Consider the following 15992-nt stretch of genomic DNA (forward strand, 5'->3'; position numbering starts at 1 on the left):
TTTTTCTCGAGTTTTCGTCACGTTTTTGTCGCTCTTTTTTACGCTTTTTTTGCTGTGTTTCAGTCTCTTTTGTCGCGTTTTCGTAGGGATTTTTTTTGGGTTGTTTTTGTTGCTTTGTGTTTTCTTTCGTCACATTTTTGTGGCTCTTTTGCCGTTTATCTGAAGTGTTTTCGTTGCTATTTAATTGTGATGTTGCTGCTTTCTCTGCACGTTTTTTTGTCTCTTTTTGATTGTGTTTTCGGACTGGGTTTTCTGTCTTTCTTTTTTTGCTTCGTCGTCGCTTTCTGGTCGTCTTTTTGGTCGAGTTTTCATCACGTTTCTGTCGCTCTTTTACCATTTATTTGTTGTGTTTTTGTCACTTTTTTATCGTGCTGTTGTTGCTTTTCCTGCACGTTTTTGTCGCTCTATTGCTGCCCCTTTTGTTGTGTTTCCATCTCCTTTTTTTCCGCTTTTTGAAAGTTTTTTTATCGAGTTTTCGTCACGTTTTTGTCGCTCTTTTGTTGCTTTTTTTTACGCTTTTTTGTTGTGTTTTTGTAGGGATTTTTTTGGGTTGTTTTTGTTGCTTTGTCGTCTTTTTTTTTTAACGTTTTCTTTCATCACGTTTTTGTGGCTCTTTTGTTGCTTTTTTTGGTTGCGTTTCCATCTCCTTTTTTGTCTCTTTTTGGTTGCGTTTTCGGACTGGGTTTTCCGTCTTTCTTTTTTTGCTGCGTCGTCGCTTTCTGGTCGTCTTTTTGGTCGAGTTTTCATCACGTTTCTGTCGCTCTTTTACCATTTATTTGTTGTGTTTTCGTCACTTTTTTTATCGTGTTATTGTTGCTTTTCCTGCACGTTTTTGTTGCTCTATTGCTGCTTTTTTGTTGCTATTTTGACGCTGTTTCCGTCTCTTTTTTTTTGTCTCTTTTTGATTGTGTCTTCGTATGTTTTTTTTGTCTTTTTTTGTTGCCATCGTTTTTTTTTACTTTTCTTTCGTCACGTTTCTGTCACTCTTTTCCCATTTATGTGTCGTGTTTCCGTCACTTTTTGATCGTGTTATTGTTGCTTTTCCTGCACGTTTTGGTCACTTTTTTTGGACGCCGTTTTTGTTACATTTCCGTCTCTTTTTTGTGCTGTTTTTGTAGTTTTTTTGGTCATTTTTCTTGCTTTGACGTCGCTTTTTAAACGTTTATAATTATCAAGTTTCCGTCTCTTTCTTGTCTCTTTTTTATTGAGTTTTCGTACGTTTTTTTTGGTCTTTTTTGGGTCGTGTTCTCATCACGCTTCTGTCGCTCTTTTGCCATTTATCTGTCACTCATCGATCGTGTTATTGCTACTTTTCCTTCACATTTTTCTCACTCTTTTCTTGCTCTTTTTGCCACTTCTTTATCGCCTTTTCACCCTCGTTTTCATCACTATTTTCCCCCAAGAAACTTTTACATTTGGAAAACATTGAACTGGAGAAAACCTGCTCAGCTCAGACGGTGATTAAGAGGGTTCAGCACCAGCCAAATACAAATCAACCGGCCTCTCTTTTAACCCATTAACGCTAAAAAAAACCGCTCAGCAATTGGCTCATCACAAGTCACATGACCCATCATTCCAACAACAGGCCCTCGCATCTCATTAAAGACGCTCAATTGTCTCGGACTCTTTGACAGTCTTTGGACGGAGCGTTTACCGACTAACTTCAAGTTCAAACGTGGGATCCGGCGGCAGCAGTATCCGCCGTAAAGAAGAGTCTCAGAGGCTTGTACTAGTGCATTGTGGGGGGGGAACTTGTCACACGCTACGAGCCGCACTTTCTTCCTAACGCTGTGGGGGGGGGAGACGAATCTGCAGCAACAGTTGTCAGTCACAGTCGAGCCGTGCGCTGCATCGACAGACTCTTATCCCATCGAAACAGAACAAACAAACAAACATACTCACGGGTTGAATGGCCGTATCTGAATCCGCACTCAAAGTTTGCTGCTCCATGAACAAAACCCCCCCCCCCCCAAAAAAAAAAGAAAAGACGAGAGTAATCCTCAACACCGCATGCGACGGCTCTCCTCAGCGCGCATCGTCAGCACCTTTCCAACGCAGAAGTCGAAAGAAAACGAGGGGGGGGGGAAAAGACGCAGCCGCCTTGATCTCTCTTTTTTTTTTTTTTCCTTTTTTTGTGAAACCGTCCAAGCGCTCGAGAATGCCGCTGTCGTCGGATTCCCCTCTGCCTCTCTCTCTCTCTCCCTCTCCCACCTCCTCCTCCTCCTCCTCCTCCTCTGCTCTATCCACCCACCCCTTGTATAATTTCTATTCCACCCACACCGCCGCGGGTCTGACAGAGAACGCAGAGGCAGCCGTGGGAGACCCCGGCCATTAAGCCACACACACCCACATGCATGTACGCTTCTGCTACCGGGGTGAACTTGTGCCGCAGACTTGTCGCCTCCTTAGTATGCACCACGCACATCAGCAAACTGACATCCATGACGGCAAAGAGGAGAGAGAGGGAAAGAGAGAGCAGGAAAAAGGAGGGCAATCGGGGGTTAAACTGGAGTGACACAGAAATAGATTTTGATAGAGAGGCAACGAGCTCTTCCAGGTCGACAGCGAGGAGGATTGATACCTGCCTTTCGTCAAAGAGCGATGAGGAAAAATTCCTCAACATGCCTTGACATACAGGGAACCTCCTCGTGAAAAGTTTAGCACGTCCCTCCAGGCGAATTCGCTGGGAGGAGGAGATGGACCACAAACAACTGCGAAAGTGAGTAAACATTAACGTGCGAAGCTAGAGGAAAACGCATGGTGAGCTTCGAAGCACAGAAGAAAAAGCCTGAGGACGACAGACTTTTAAGTTCTGGTGAGTTTGCAAGAGAATAAAGATAAGCTGAAACCAGTCAAACAGAGAAACGCTATGAGAGGCGATGTGAAGCTGAAGGGTGTTTTCGAAGTAAGAGAAATACAAATCGTTTATTGTGGTGATGTTTTTCGCCTCAGATAGAAAGTCATGGGTTGGGTCCTCGTGCCGTAACATCCACAAGCTCTCCGACAATCAGGAGAATACAGCTTTTACAAGAACAAGCAGAAGGAGGAGAATCAAGGTGTTAATGTGAGTGACCAGTGGATGGAGTTGGAGGAGTGAGGCCAGCTACGTACAACCCATTCATAGATTCAGACGGCATCATTGAAGGGGGCGTGGCCTCGCCGAGGGGGGAAACAACATTTTTTACTCTTTTTATCCATTTTCTGGTGGAATATGAACTTATCTATCACAAACAAATAAAGTCAAGTGTAAATCAGGCCCATATGGATATTTTCTCACAGCAGATTGTTCAGTAGAAGTGGAAAAAACGGCAGTCGTAGCGAGCGCTAAGCTAGCCGCTAGCATTAGCAAGACATCCCTGGATCAACAACATCAAAACTTGGATCTAAAGATAAAAGGTTTATTTTCGGTGCATGCTTTCGGTACTTTTTTTCAATACCATACTGGTACCGTTTTTCGGTACCCGGCTCTCTTCCCTATGGGTACAACGCAGACCAACGTTTCAGAATCAACTTTGAGAGTTTGATTCTGACAATTTCACTCCTTGCTCCTTACATTCTTTTACCTTGTGCTGTTCTATCCAAGAAAGCTAATTTGCAGGGTGGCAGGACCCCATATAGATCTAAAAGTAGGGCCTGTGTGTCGTCTATGGGAATTTATAAAGAAATTTACAGTGTTTTTAGAGCACTTTAAATGGGCTAGATGCAAGCTGGCCATTTTATACTCACTACTGCCAACTCAGGTCATACGTATAACTGCACCTTCTATATTAAGCTCGTGCAGGATGGTTTTGAGAAATATTATTGTGCAAATAAGAGACCAAATACCGGTTAAAGTAAGTCTAAAAATGCGAGAAATAGTGTCAGTATTCTAAAAATGTCCTGTCAGAACAACCTGCATGGTCATATATAATGACAAACATTGTTTCTCTACTAGTGGGTCATGGAACCATTTTCAGTGAGTCTATAAGGACGTTTTATTCAATATTTTCCATCTGAAACTGCATGGAAACACTGTCAGTTAAAATGAATGAAAAAAATCAGACTTAAAGGGTTATCTACTGCTTGTTCAACAAAAACTTGTGTGGACAATATTTTATATGATATAAGACATCCGAGGGTAACGGTGGGTCCCAAAGCCCTGCCACTTGGGAACCACTGATGTAAAACATTGGCATTTGCAGAAAATAGTTTTTTACTTTAAAGAGGGGGTAGTCACATAGCACCAGTCTATATCACACTACAATGATGACCAAACCTTCTGTTGGTCTGTAAATGCAGTAAATTAGAATAACTGCCTTGTATAAAAGTGCTCTCTCAAAATGGTTGTAGTGAATGTCTTGAAATAGGCCTCTGTCTCTTTAAGAACCTCTGAGCCTTTCCGACACGCCCCCTCCACACGCTGTCTGTGGCATCAGTGGGGAGGGGGTTCTGCTGAGGAGCCGTGGTTGGTTACTCGGCTGGTGACGAAAGCTCGGAGGCGTCTCCAGGAGGTGGGGGCGTTCCTAGGAGGACTCAGGCAAACCTATCCCTAAAATGGAGGGGGCGGCACGGTGGGCGGCACGGTAGCGCAGCGGTTAGTGCTCTCGCTTCACAGCTAGAAGGTCCGGGTTCGATTCCCACCAGGGACGGGGCCTTTCTGTGTGGAGTTTGCATGTTCTCCCCGTGTCTGCGTAGGTTTCCTCAGGGCACTCCGGTTTCCCCTATCACTAAAAACATGCACAATAGGCCAGGATGAATGATGTGTGTGAGTGAATGGTGGTGGTCAGAGGGTCCGTTGGCGCAGACGTGTGCAGTCGCAAAAGCGCCTCTGACAGTCTCCCCCAGGGGAAACTGAAGCTACAAAAAAAACGTAGCTTTCCACCACCGAGTGTGGAGTGAATGTACAACTGTCTCATGTAAAGCGCTTTGTGACTATATGTCTGTGAAAGGCGCTATATAAATAAAGATCTTCTTCTTCTTCTTCTTCTTCTAAAATGGCCGCCATCAGAGTTTTTACAGATTACTCAAAAATACGTGAATATGCCAAGGCAACACTTCAGGCATGTTTTTAACGAGGGAATGACATAATAACATGATGTAAAGCTTGAAAAAGTCCATTTTGCATAATACCCCCCCTTTTAAGCTACAATGTTGAGGTTTGGCTCTTGGATGTTTTGGCAATGATGCAAAACGGTCTCCACGACGCAAACTTGCCTACCCCTGATGTATAGTCGCTTTAACACATGTTTAGATCAGTCTTTGGTGTCATTTATCGCTTAGGTTACCTTTACTATATTGTTTATGTCCCACTACTAGTGTTTTCTGTACCGTACAAGCTCTTTGTTTAACTGTACTTATCCCTAATCATGCGTTTGGTTCAGAAAGTATTTGAAACAGAACATAAAGGTTTTTTACTCCAAACTATTGCACAAAAGGCTGGAACGATATCTTTGAGCCGTGGCGGTTTTGATCCTGGAGGGAGCAACAGTAATCAGTTGTGCAATCAGCCTGTTGTGTCCCATCGGTGCCACTCGTGTTTGTGCCTTTGACCTCTGCGTGATTACCGTCTGATTTAGGTGCAATCTCACTGAATCACTCGGACACTTGTGGCTGATTCATGCCTCAATATCCGTGTCTTCCAAGAACGCGGAATGTCAGGTGTGTTTTTTATTTTTTTATTTTATCAAACCATAGAGTTACAGGGCAGAGTCAAAAGAGTTGTGGAGTTAATGGATTGTTATTGTTTGTTTGTTTATCTGGTCGGGACAGATGATGATTTAGACCTTTGTTGTTTGGCTAAATGGTTAAAAATGGTCACATCTATAGCTCTTTTCTGCCTGCATCGGGCACTCAAAGTGTTTTCCATCCTGGGGCGACAGTGGTTTGGAGGCAGAGCTGATGTTTGTGAAGTGATGATGTCATCGCTCCACTTCCAGGTCCAACAGAAGTTTAGTCCTATTCATTATAATGGGATTTAGTTGATTTTAACCTGCTGTAAAGCCGACGACAAGGCTCTATTTAATAATCTGATCACACAGAAATATTACTTTTACTCCGGATTCTCTTGGGTATTTTCTGACATTCATTTTCAAAGTAATTTCTTCATACACAATGAACGCTTATTTTGAATATTTTGCCTGGAGAAATAGTGAGATATATTATTCCTATTCGGTGTAAACAGTTTTGGGCCTTTTATCAGTTGTTATTTCAGCAGGAGATTCAGATAAAGTTACGTTTTTTGCTGTGTTTGTTTATGGCACTCAAACAGTTTGGACCCGGAGTCTCCCCCTCGGCGAGGCCACGCCCCCTTGTATGTATGTATTGTGTGTGATGTCACGCTTATGTAACACAAACGTATAACTGGAACCGTTGCCTAAAGCTGGGAGATTTGCATTTTAAGTGTTCTATACATTTGATAAGTGTGATGTCACGACTTCCGCTTCCTGGTCGTAGCAGACCAGCAAATATGCGAGAAAAAAACATTAAAAAAACTCTTAACAATAATCAATATTTCTGAAACTCAACGGAGAGTTACTGTACCTACTTATTTCTCAGGCTCATTAGCCAAAAATGCTGCACCTACTGATAAAAAAGTAATAAAGTCGGTACTTCCGGGGTTAGAGTAGCTGCTGCGCCATTAGCATTTTTCTCTGCTATCCCAGATGAACCGATTTTGGTAAGTATTACTTTTATAGCAGTGGGTACAGAATTTTTGGCTACTGGGCCTGATAAATAAGTATGTTCAGTAACTCTCTGTTGAGTTTCAGAAATGTTGATTGTGGTATTGAAGTGTTTTTTTGTAGTTTCTCACACATCTGTTGGTCTATGCGAACCCAGGAGTAAAAAAATGGCAAAGGAAAAAGATCTCTAAAAATGTATGTTCTGAAAATACGAATCGATTTCACTTTTATTTTTGTAATGCAGCCATAATTCACAGCAAACTACCTGCTTTAGTCACCTTGAAGTTTGCTTGATTAGCCTGTGATTGTAATGCGCATGCTAATATCTATTACCTTTGTTTTAACTACAAATTGTTATCATTGTGATACCTGTTTTTCTTTCTTTCCTCCAATTATGACGCACAAATCATGAGCTGCTGTTTTGTGTGAAATGCACTTGATAAATCAATAGGCTTTGTGTTTGGTTTATTAAACTTTTCCTTCAAACGGACAAATGAATCAAAGGTCAGTGCTGGTGCCATTACAAAAAGACGTGTGCTTATAATTTAACATTATACTTGTAAGTAATTGTTCCAAGGCTATTGCTGCGTCCAAAACGAGCAGATTGGTAAGAGGCCTTACGCCAAACCGGATGTGCGTCAGCGTCCGCCATGATAAGAAGCGTCCGAATTGGTCTGTCAGTTAGGAAGGAGTTAGGGAAAGGAGCCTCAATGCTAACTATCATAGCCACTTTAGGAACCTCTGGTGCTAACTAACCGGTGATGAGGAGCTATGGGCCATCCCATAAGCCCCCTCGCACAGTCACTGTTGATTGACAGGCGCACATTTAATAATAAAAATAATAGTAAAAAAAAAAAGATTCTACACAAGCCAAACTTTATAAAAGTGACAAAATGTATGTTGTCGTCCCCACAGCTCAGTCACATGTCAGTGTGTTAAAGAGCCGCTTTACTCCTAAAGGTTATTGACAGAAGTGAGCGGGGGAAGTCTTTAGGAGTTACTGCGCGGACGTTGTGCTCCTCGTATCATTACGCCTCACAATATAGTACCCCTTTTTATCTGCTTATAAAATCGACATGTTACATTTCTGTGTAAATATACTTCGCTTGAAAACACTTCACATAACTTTATTTAAATAGGGAACACGTGGAAGAGCTTGGTAGCTTCTATCGTGAGCTTTTTTGGAGCTATATGACTTGTGGGAGAGGCTGCGTATGTGCTCCGTTTGCGTGACAGAGCGCACGGACAAAGACCAGACGGGGATATATTAACTTGTCTAAGGTTAGGTAAGAACATATCTCAGTATGTAAAAACGGTGGCCTATTCCTTTAAGCCACATGGATAATTTGCTACTGTAGCTTTATGAAACAGCTGTTGAGATAAAATAACACTAAAGGGAAATGTGAAGGATTATTTGGATACAGTAGGGGGCGACATGCGCTTTTGTTTGGCCTGCACTCCACCAATAACTTTAAAGAAGAAGAAACACAGCTGTTGGTGATGTCACTTCCTCTTCCCCTGGGTAAGGACGGTCGGATTGTGCAAAATAGCTCTGAAGCTCTAGTTCACTAACTGCATAGAGATCTAACAGTTTGCCCCATGAAAGGTTAAGGATTAGTTGCTAGTGTTAGTTAGTGCTTAGAAGCTACAATTTGATGGCTTCAGACGCAGCCTATGCAGCCTATGACTCATGGTCCTACAGTAAAAGAGTAATTGAGCTTGTGTGCCACAGCCTACTGTATGCCGTCCTCTAATAAGGGGACTGTCAGCTTGTTGCTCATCAGCGCTCATTAGGAGTGGAGCTAACACTTCAAACCCCTTTACCTCCCACCTCTGTCACCGCATGAACTCTCTCTCACCAATCTCTCCCTCATCCTCCACTCCAAAACAAAGCCCCCTCTGTTTGTGGACATAACTGCATGAGAAGCAGAAAGGGAAAAAGGCCTAACGACCGGAAGAAAAAGGTGGGCTTTGGGTTTGAACAGAGCTGCCGGTGGCAATTGTGTCATGATAAATCCAGGGTTATGACGGGTCGCTTTGGGCTTGTTTTGTGCCGCATTTTGTTGATGAAGAGCGGCGTATGGACTGTAAGCTGTTCGACCTACACTATCAAACAAATCCATGGCCACACATAGGTTTGAAACAACAGCGTCATTGTTCTAATAAATAAAACGCGCTGAGTATCACTTTTTCCTGACCGCGTACTGCTGTAGCCACTGGCATCTGAAGATCTGCTTAACTGATGCCGGTGCGTCGCCGTACCCACTGCGGAAATGTTTGCCTTTCCCTCAGATCGCTATCTCGCACAAAGGAGAAAAAGAGCGACTGTTTTGAATCATGCCAACCCAAAAACAAACACGCTCCTAGCCTCAGCGTGTAATGCCGATTCTGTCACGTGAAGGAACACTTGATAGAAATAGATGCTACGAATAGATCACGCGTTTGAGCTCCAAAATGTGGTTGTTCAAAAACCACAACCAAAGAAAATAGACTGTTTCTTCTTACTTTCAATGCTGGTTATTATTTCTTGTGGACATTTGAAAATAAAAAATAGAAAACCTGTACACTAGATATGCACACAATTTATAAGTAATTACAATCTTGCAAACCTGAGTAAGGCTTCAGGGACTTTATAGCATTCAGCCACGATAAGGATCTTTTGTGTTCTTCCTCTCCGAGTACTACAGCAACCAGAGCAGGCAAACAATTGTTGTTAAGCAGAACTAAATAGACACATTGTTAGGCTAAACTCATGCCTCTCAAGTGACTAGGCACCTTTCTTGCGGCCAAACAGCCATTCTGGACTATGAAGGCAGGCAGAAATATTAAATACAATTTAAGGCAATTGCCACACGAAGACAAATTGCTTATATTCTATATTTTGTAAACATGAAGCCAGCTCAGTAAATGTGTGCGTCCACATGGGTCGACTCAGGTCTGAAAACGGCGCAATTCACCTTCCAGGCCTGTGTGAGGCGCTGTGACGCTAACACAGATAATAGAACAAGATGTAGAGGGAGCATGTGCAGTTTACTTTTGTGGAATGTTAAAATGAAACTGATTCAAGAATCTACAGAAGAGATGAGGAGGCGAGTTCATTCTTCAAACATAACGGGACTAAAGCAGAAAAACCTGTGAGTGACTTTTACTGTCAGTCCAAAAACACAGACTTGTCACCTGTGGCTTGTGGACTGCAGTGGAGCAAAGAGGAGAGTTACGAAGTACAACTGAGACTTACAATGAGAGGTCACATTAACCGAAAATTCTCCGTCATTTATGGAATATTTCTAGCTTTGATGTATTGTTGAAGCCGTAATTAAAATAAAGACGTTGCTCTTCTTCTGACCGCGCAGAGCTCCCCCTCTAAAAGCAGCTTATGGCAACTAAACAGCTTTTAGTGCCGCGATTGATCTCACATCAGAAATGACTGGGCTTTGGATAAACACACGAAGGACCAAGAGAGAAGAGAGGGCAGAGGCGTGGTGTGTGGAGGTACGAGTATGTAATGCAGCAGCTTCAAAAACATAAGCTATAGATACAGACGGTTTTACTGCCATTCTTTTGTTTTAGATATTTCATTTTGCCTTAAGCATATTTTTCCATGTCACTAGGACATTTATTTGAATATTCCTTGGTAGGAACAATTTTTTGTTATGTTGGTTCCGCTGGGGCAATTTAGTGTGTTGCACACCTCCAAGCATAAAAAACAAGCATGGCGTGTCAAGGCCACGACTTGACCAAAAGTTTGAGAGATAAGACCTCATTTCTTTTTTTTTCTTTTTTTTTTTAAATTTAAGGTAGTGCAGACGAACAATACAAAAACAGTAGACAAGTCCACTGACGTGTAATAATAATAATCATAAAACAAATTCTATACAACAACAACAAAAAAAAGGGCACAAGTTAGAAGTGCTACCTTTAACATTTACATGTGTGTGCGTGTGTGTGTGTGTGTGTGCGCATGTGTGCATGTGTGTGCGTGCCTGTATGAAATGCTAAGTGCGACTTGGATATGTTTATAGGGGAAACACAAGAGAAGGAGAGTTTGGCAACATAGAAAGGAGCAAAAAACAAAAGAAAAACAAAAAGATACTAATAATAATAATAATAGTAATAGTCATACAACTAAAATATAGAATAGTAAAATCAATCAAATAGAAGACATTTCTTTCCAATTATACAATGCTTATAATTTTATTTTATTTATTTATTAATCATTTTTACTTATAAGTTCAATACCCTTTTGAAGTGGATGTAAGACCAGGGGCTTAAACTCTGCTGCTGCCCGACCCTGGGGAGGCAACTCGCAGAGCAAGGACTGCTCCATCACCTCAGAGCAACCCACTGACCAGATGAGGAGAGGGTCTGCTCACTTGATCAAGCAGTGTTTTTACCTGGCTAATATCCACCTCTACATTTGTCGTTAATTTTCTTTTTAGTATTATTATTATTATTATTTTTTATTATATTATATATTATTTTATTTATTTTTATAAGACCTCATTTCTGCCTTGTATGGGTCAGCCAGCGAGGTATGTTTGTATATTTTATACAATTTTATGTCTTTATTTTTACCTTATTGTACCTCATGGTATTTTTATGTTTTATCTTCGTGTACATTTTAGTTCGACGGTGACGACTGTGATGACATCTTGTAATCAAGTTCAAGATTATGAACATTAAAGTCCTTTTAAGCCATCAGTACAAAGAACTCTGATTGACATATAAGAAGTAAGACGAGGTGGAAGTGATAGACGGCATCTCTGGAATCGCCCATATATGGTCATGGTTGAAAACAGTTAAAGGGGAAAACAAATGTAAACTTTCTCTAATTATTCAAAAACTACTGTAACAAATGCTGAATTATGAACATGGTTTTCTACTAAATAAAGATAAAAAGACATGTAGAGGAGCAAAGTGGTTCAACAGCCCATAGATAAATAAAAAAAAACGAAGAATGCTAACATGACGCTACATGCTAGTGTCGTGCTTATGCTAACGCTAGCTAGCGCTTGCTATGACTGCTGTTTTTCCGCTTCTACTGAACAATCTGCTGTGAATAAATATCCATATGGACCTGATTTACACTTGACTTTATTTGTATGTGATAAATACGTTTATATTTTGCCAGAAAATGGCTAAAAAGAGTGAAAAATTGTGTTTCCCAAAAGATTCTATTTTCCCCCTTGGCGAGGCCACGCCCCCTTCTGTGACGAGATGCCGTCTGTATCTATGATGCAAACTGCAAATATTGTCCCGTTCACCCACTGTTTCTGAAACATTACGTTAAAATTGAGAAAATGCAAATAATACGCTCCGATTTACATTTATATTAGTGTAATATGAGTTTTAAAGAGACTAGATTTTTGTTGGTCATTTTATGCTCACTACTGCCACCTCAGGTCTTAGGTGTAACTGCAGCTTCTATATTAGGCTTGAACATGACGGCACTTTGGACTCGAATAAACACCTTTCTGAGTGACAGTGCAGGATTATAGAGGCAGTTGTGGTCTGAGCTCATTCTACACATTAGGACATGGCTGGAACATGTAGGAAGAGGAAAATACTTAGTTTTCAAATTTTGAAACTCTGTATAGTCCCTTTAATATAGATGAGCTGGTGGCGCTCTGATTAAGTCGTTCTCCTCTGAGACTTGCACGAGTTTATACACATTTCTGTTGCAAAATTCATCTACCATGGCTGTTCAGATCATGTTTAGTTTAGATCCATTTATCCTGCAATCTCACTTTTTTTTTTTATGGATAAAAATAGCTCATGACGGATTTTTTACAACCCTGTCCGTCAAAAATGAAGGAGAGAAATGATCCCGAGCGAAACCACTGCTTACGACACCACGGTGAAAAAAGAAAGCCTACATTACTCACAATACAGTTTGATCTTATCTTAGTCATAAACAAGATATATTCTATTGTGGCATTTCTTGCTGTAGCTCCGAAACTAAAGTGCAAAGAAGCAAAGGTCTGCTCTAATTACGCCAGCTCGATCGCTCATTTTCTGTACGTTGCCACGGAGATGCAAGCAGAGGCCTTAACGTGTCATGTGGATGTATGATACTCACGAGCCTCTATTTTTAGAGGGAGATGGTGCATGGGAGGCTTTGGTGTGACAATAACACGGCAAAAGCCCGGGCGCCACGGCAACGCTGTGCGGATGGTAAAAAGAGGCTGCCTACGGTATGTACAGTATGTCCCCCATGTGCAAGTCCCTCCACTCGCCTACCTCTCTGAGCTCCTGCACCACCACACTGCCCATCAATCCGCTGACGCCAACCTCCTGCCCCCCCCCCCAACCAGGCCAGAATCCAGAACTAAACTTTTTTTGTTCCCACGGGAAGTTACTTGACTTTAATCTTTATTTATAGGGGGAAATACAGAGAAATGAAGCTCATAAAAACAAAGATTAACTGCATCTGATTATAGTTAAATACTTTATCATCTGTTATAGTCCCTGCCTGGTTTCACGCGATAAGCAAAATGATAATGAAAGATCCGCCTCTGCATCCGATTTTTGTGCTGTGTATCTACTGTGTTGATGAACCTTACCTCCAGGTCGTCCAGGGAGCGTGCCAGACTGAGGCGTTTGGAGCGACCGAAAGAGCGCCGAGCCGAAGAGCGCGGGGCCAAAGGAGGAAAACCCATGGTCAGGCCACGAAACCGACTCCCCTGAAGCAGCAGGAAAGGAGGACATACAAGCTGTGGTTAGAAATAACACAATAAAACAATGAACCTTTCTGCTAACATTTTTGGTTATCAATATGTTGCCATGAAAAGAGGAGAACGATCGCCGTAAATTCCCTGTAGGTCTGAGAATGGCAAACTGGTTTAGATAGGAAGAAAAGTGTGACAGGAAGTAGAATTATTTCACCTGTTAAGTTCATTTCACCTCTGAACTTTAAGTGACAATCATTAAAAAAAAAACTGTTTTGCTAAGCCTCAACATGGGAGCCAACCCACAAAATAGCTTATAGCTGAGCTTAACCTCTTAACCAAATGTAAAGTGCATTATAAATAAAATTTATTATTATTATTATTATTAACCGAGAGCATTTTCTCCAGTCAGCTTTACCCAAATCTAAAAGCTTCTTGACGGGAGAGTTCACAATTGGCCTATCATTTGAAAGCTCAGACCACAGACAACAACAAGACAACAATTTGTCAATTTTTTGTTGTTTTTTGACACATTTTTGTTGTTTTTTGTCACATTTTTGTTGTTTTTTGCAACAATTTGTCAAATTTTTGTTGTTTTTTGACACATTTTTGTTGCTTTTTGTCACATTTTTGTTGCTTTTTTGTCACATTTTTGTTGTTTTTTGTCACATTTTTGTTGTTTTTTGCAACAATTTGTCAAATTTTTGTTGTTTTTTGACACATTTTTGTTGCTTTTTGTCACATTTTTGTTGTTTTTTGTCACATTTTTGTTGCTTTTTTTGTCACATTTTTGTTGTTTTTTTGTCACATTTTTGTTGTTTTTTGTCACATTTTTGTTGTTTTTTGCAACAATTTGTCAAATTTTTGTTGTTTTTTGACACATTTTTGTTGTTTTTTGCAACAATTTGTCAAATTTTTGTTGTTTTTTGACACATTTTTGTTGCTTTTTGTCACATTTTTGTTGTTTTTTGTCACATTTTTGTTGCTTTTTTTGTCACATTTATGTTGTTTTTTGTCACATTTTTGTTGCTTTTTGTCACATTTTTGTTGTTTTTTTGTCACATTTTTGTTGCTTTTTTTGTCACATTTTTGTTGTTTTTGTCACATTTTTGTTGTTTTTGTCACATTTTTGTTGCTTTTTTTGTCACATTTTTGTTGCTTTTTTTGTCACATTTTTATTGTTTTTGTCACATTTTTGTTGTTTTTGTCACATTTTTGTTGTTTTTGTCACATTTTTGTGGCTTTTTTGTCACATTTTTGTTGCTTTTTTTGTCACATTTATGTTGTTTTTTATCACATTTTTGTTGTTTTTGTCACATTTTTGTTGTTTTTTTGTTCAGTTTTTTTTTATCTGAGCTCATTCTACACATTAGGACATTGCTGGAACATGTAGGGGGAGGAAAATACATAATTTTAACATTTTTAAACTCTGTATAGTCCCTTAAAAGTGCGCCAACATAAACAAAACTGCAAAATTGTTAAACATCCAAATTATTTATACTGTATTTGGATTAAGATAATAAAACAACAAATTATCCTGAGGCAATTGAGGCACATTTCAGCAAGACCTTCTTCTTCTAAGCAGAGAGCTAAAAAATAAATAAATAAATAAAATAAAAATCAAAAAAATTTAAAAAGTCGATTTTTTGAAAATATGAATCGATTTGACCAACTAACTCGATTTTTAAATCAAATCGATTTTTTCCCCCAGCCCTAATCGCAATAACGATATTATTGCAACATGTTCCAACTTCCATTCTAATTAAACACAAATTGTAAGTAATTATTTTTTACTTATACCAGGACTTAAAAAATCACTACCATCTACTATCAGGACCAAAACAAGACTAAAACTGAACTAAATTAGGAAATGTTCAACTAGACTTCAGTGATGTTACGATATACTGCGGTGTCTTGTCTACGGATATTGCATCACCTAATATCGCGATACAATATTTTTTGCAATATATTGTGCAGCAAATGGAAGATAATTGATGTAAATAAATAATTACAGTATTTCATGTGTGTACAGTATCATTCCATGTTTTATATTGATCAGAAAAACTCATTATGCAACTCCACGGGGATGATTCACAATGAAAACATGTTTTGACACAGGGGTTTATTTTCCAACATGGCTACTGTACACATATCTTGTCCTGTATTTGGCCTGAAGCTTGTCTCATACACATGCCTCTTCACGACGGGCTTCTTCACCACAGCAGTGATAAATTCCACAGGACTGACACAGGCATGTACAGTCCTGTGATTTGTCCTCTGACGAGTTGCACTTTCAAAACTCAACCTACCGCCAACAAAGACCTGAAAATGAAAGTGAAGAGGCACCGATACTGATCACTTACGGATGTTCGCGATAGTTCAATAGCTGTAATGGTTTGAAGAAAAGGCTCTGCATGATTCAACTTGTAGTGAAATGGTTAATTATTGCCATTATTAAGGTTAGAAAAAGGAAAGGCCTGTATGGTCATTGGTTATAAAACCTTGTCTTGTGCATCCCTGATGTTTTTAATATATTCTCTGAGTAACCGCCACCTTTAGCGTGATGCAATAATGTAGTAAAGCAATTAACTAAAACTCAGAATTAATAGTATTTTGTAGCGGTGGGATTTTAACGCGAAATACCGGAACTCCTAAGCCAGAACCT

The 15992-nt window shown here is 40.0% G+C and overlaps 1 protein-coding gene across 4 annotated transcripts in view; it reads right to left on the bottom strand.

Annotated features, from left to right (window-relative positions):
• rgs12b (regulator of G protein signaling 12b) overlaps positions 1–15992 on the bottom strand; it is an 83529-nt gene that overhangs the window by 45530 nt on the left and 22007 nt on the right. For all 4 annotated transcript variants that reach the window (XM_079553249.1, XM_079553250.1, XM_079553248.1 and 1 more), the window contains exon 5: positions 13223–13342. In XM_079553249.1, the coding sequence (XP_079409375.1) occupies positions 13223–13342 (120 nt within the window). The remainder of the gene's footprint in view (positions 1–13222; positions 13343–15992) is intronic.

This window comes from Gobius niger (genome assembly GCF_951799975.1).
Source record: "Gobius niger genome assembly, chromosome: 3".
NCBI classification, from domain to species: domain Eukaryota; kingdom Metazoa; phylum Chordata; class Actinopteri; order Gobiiformes; family Gobiidae; genus Gobius; species Gobius niger.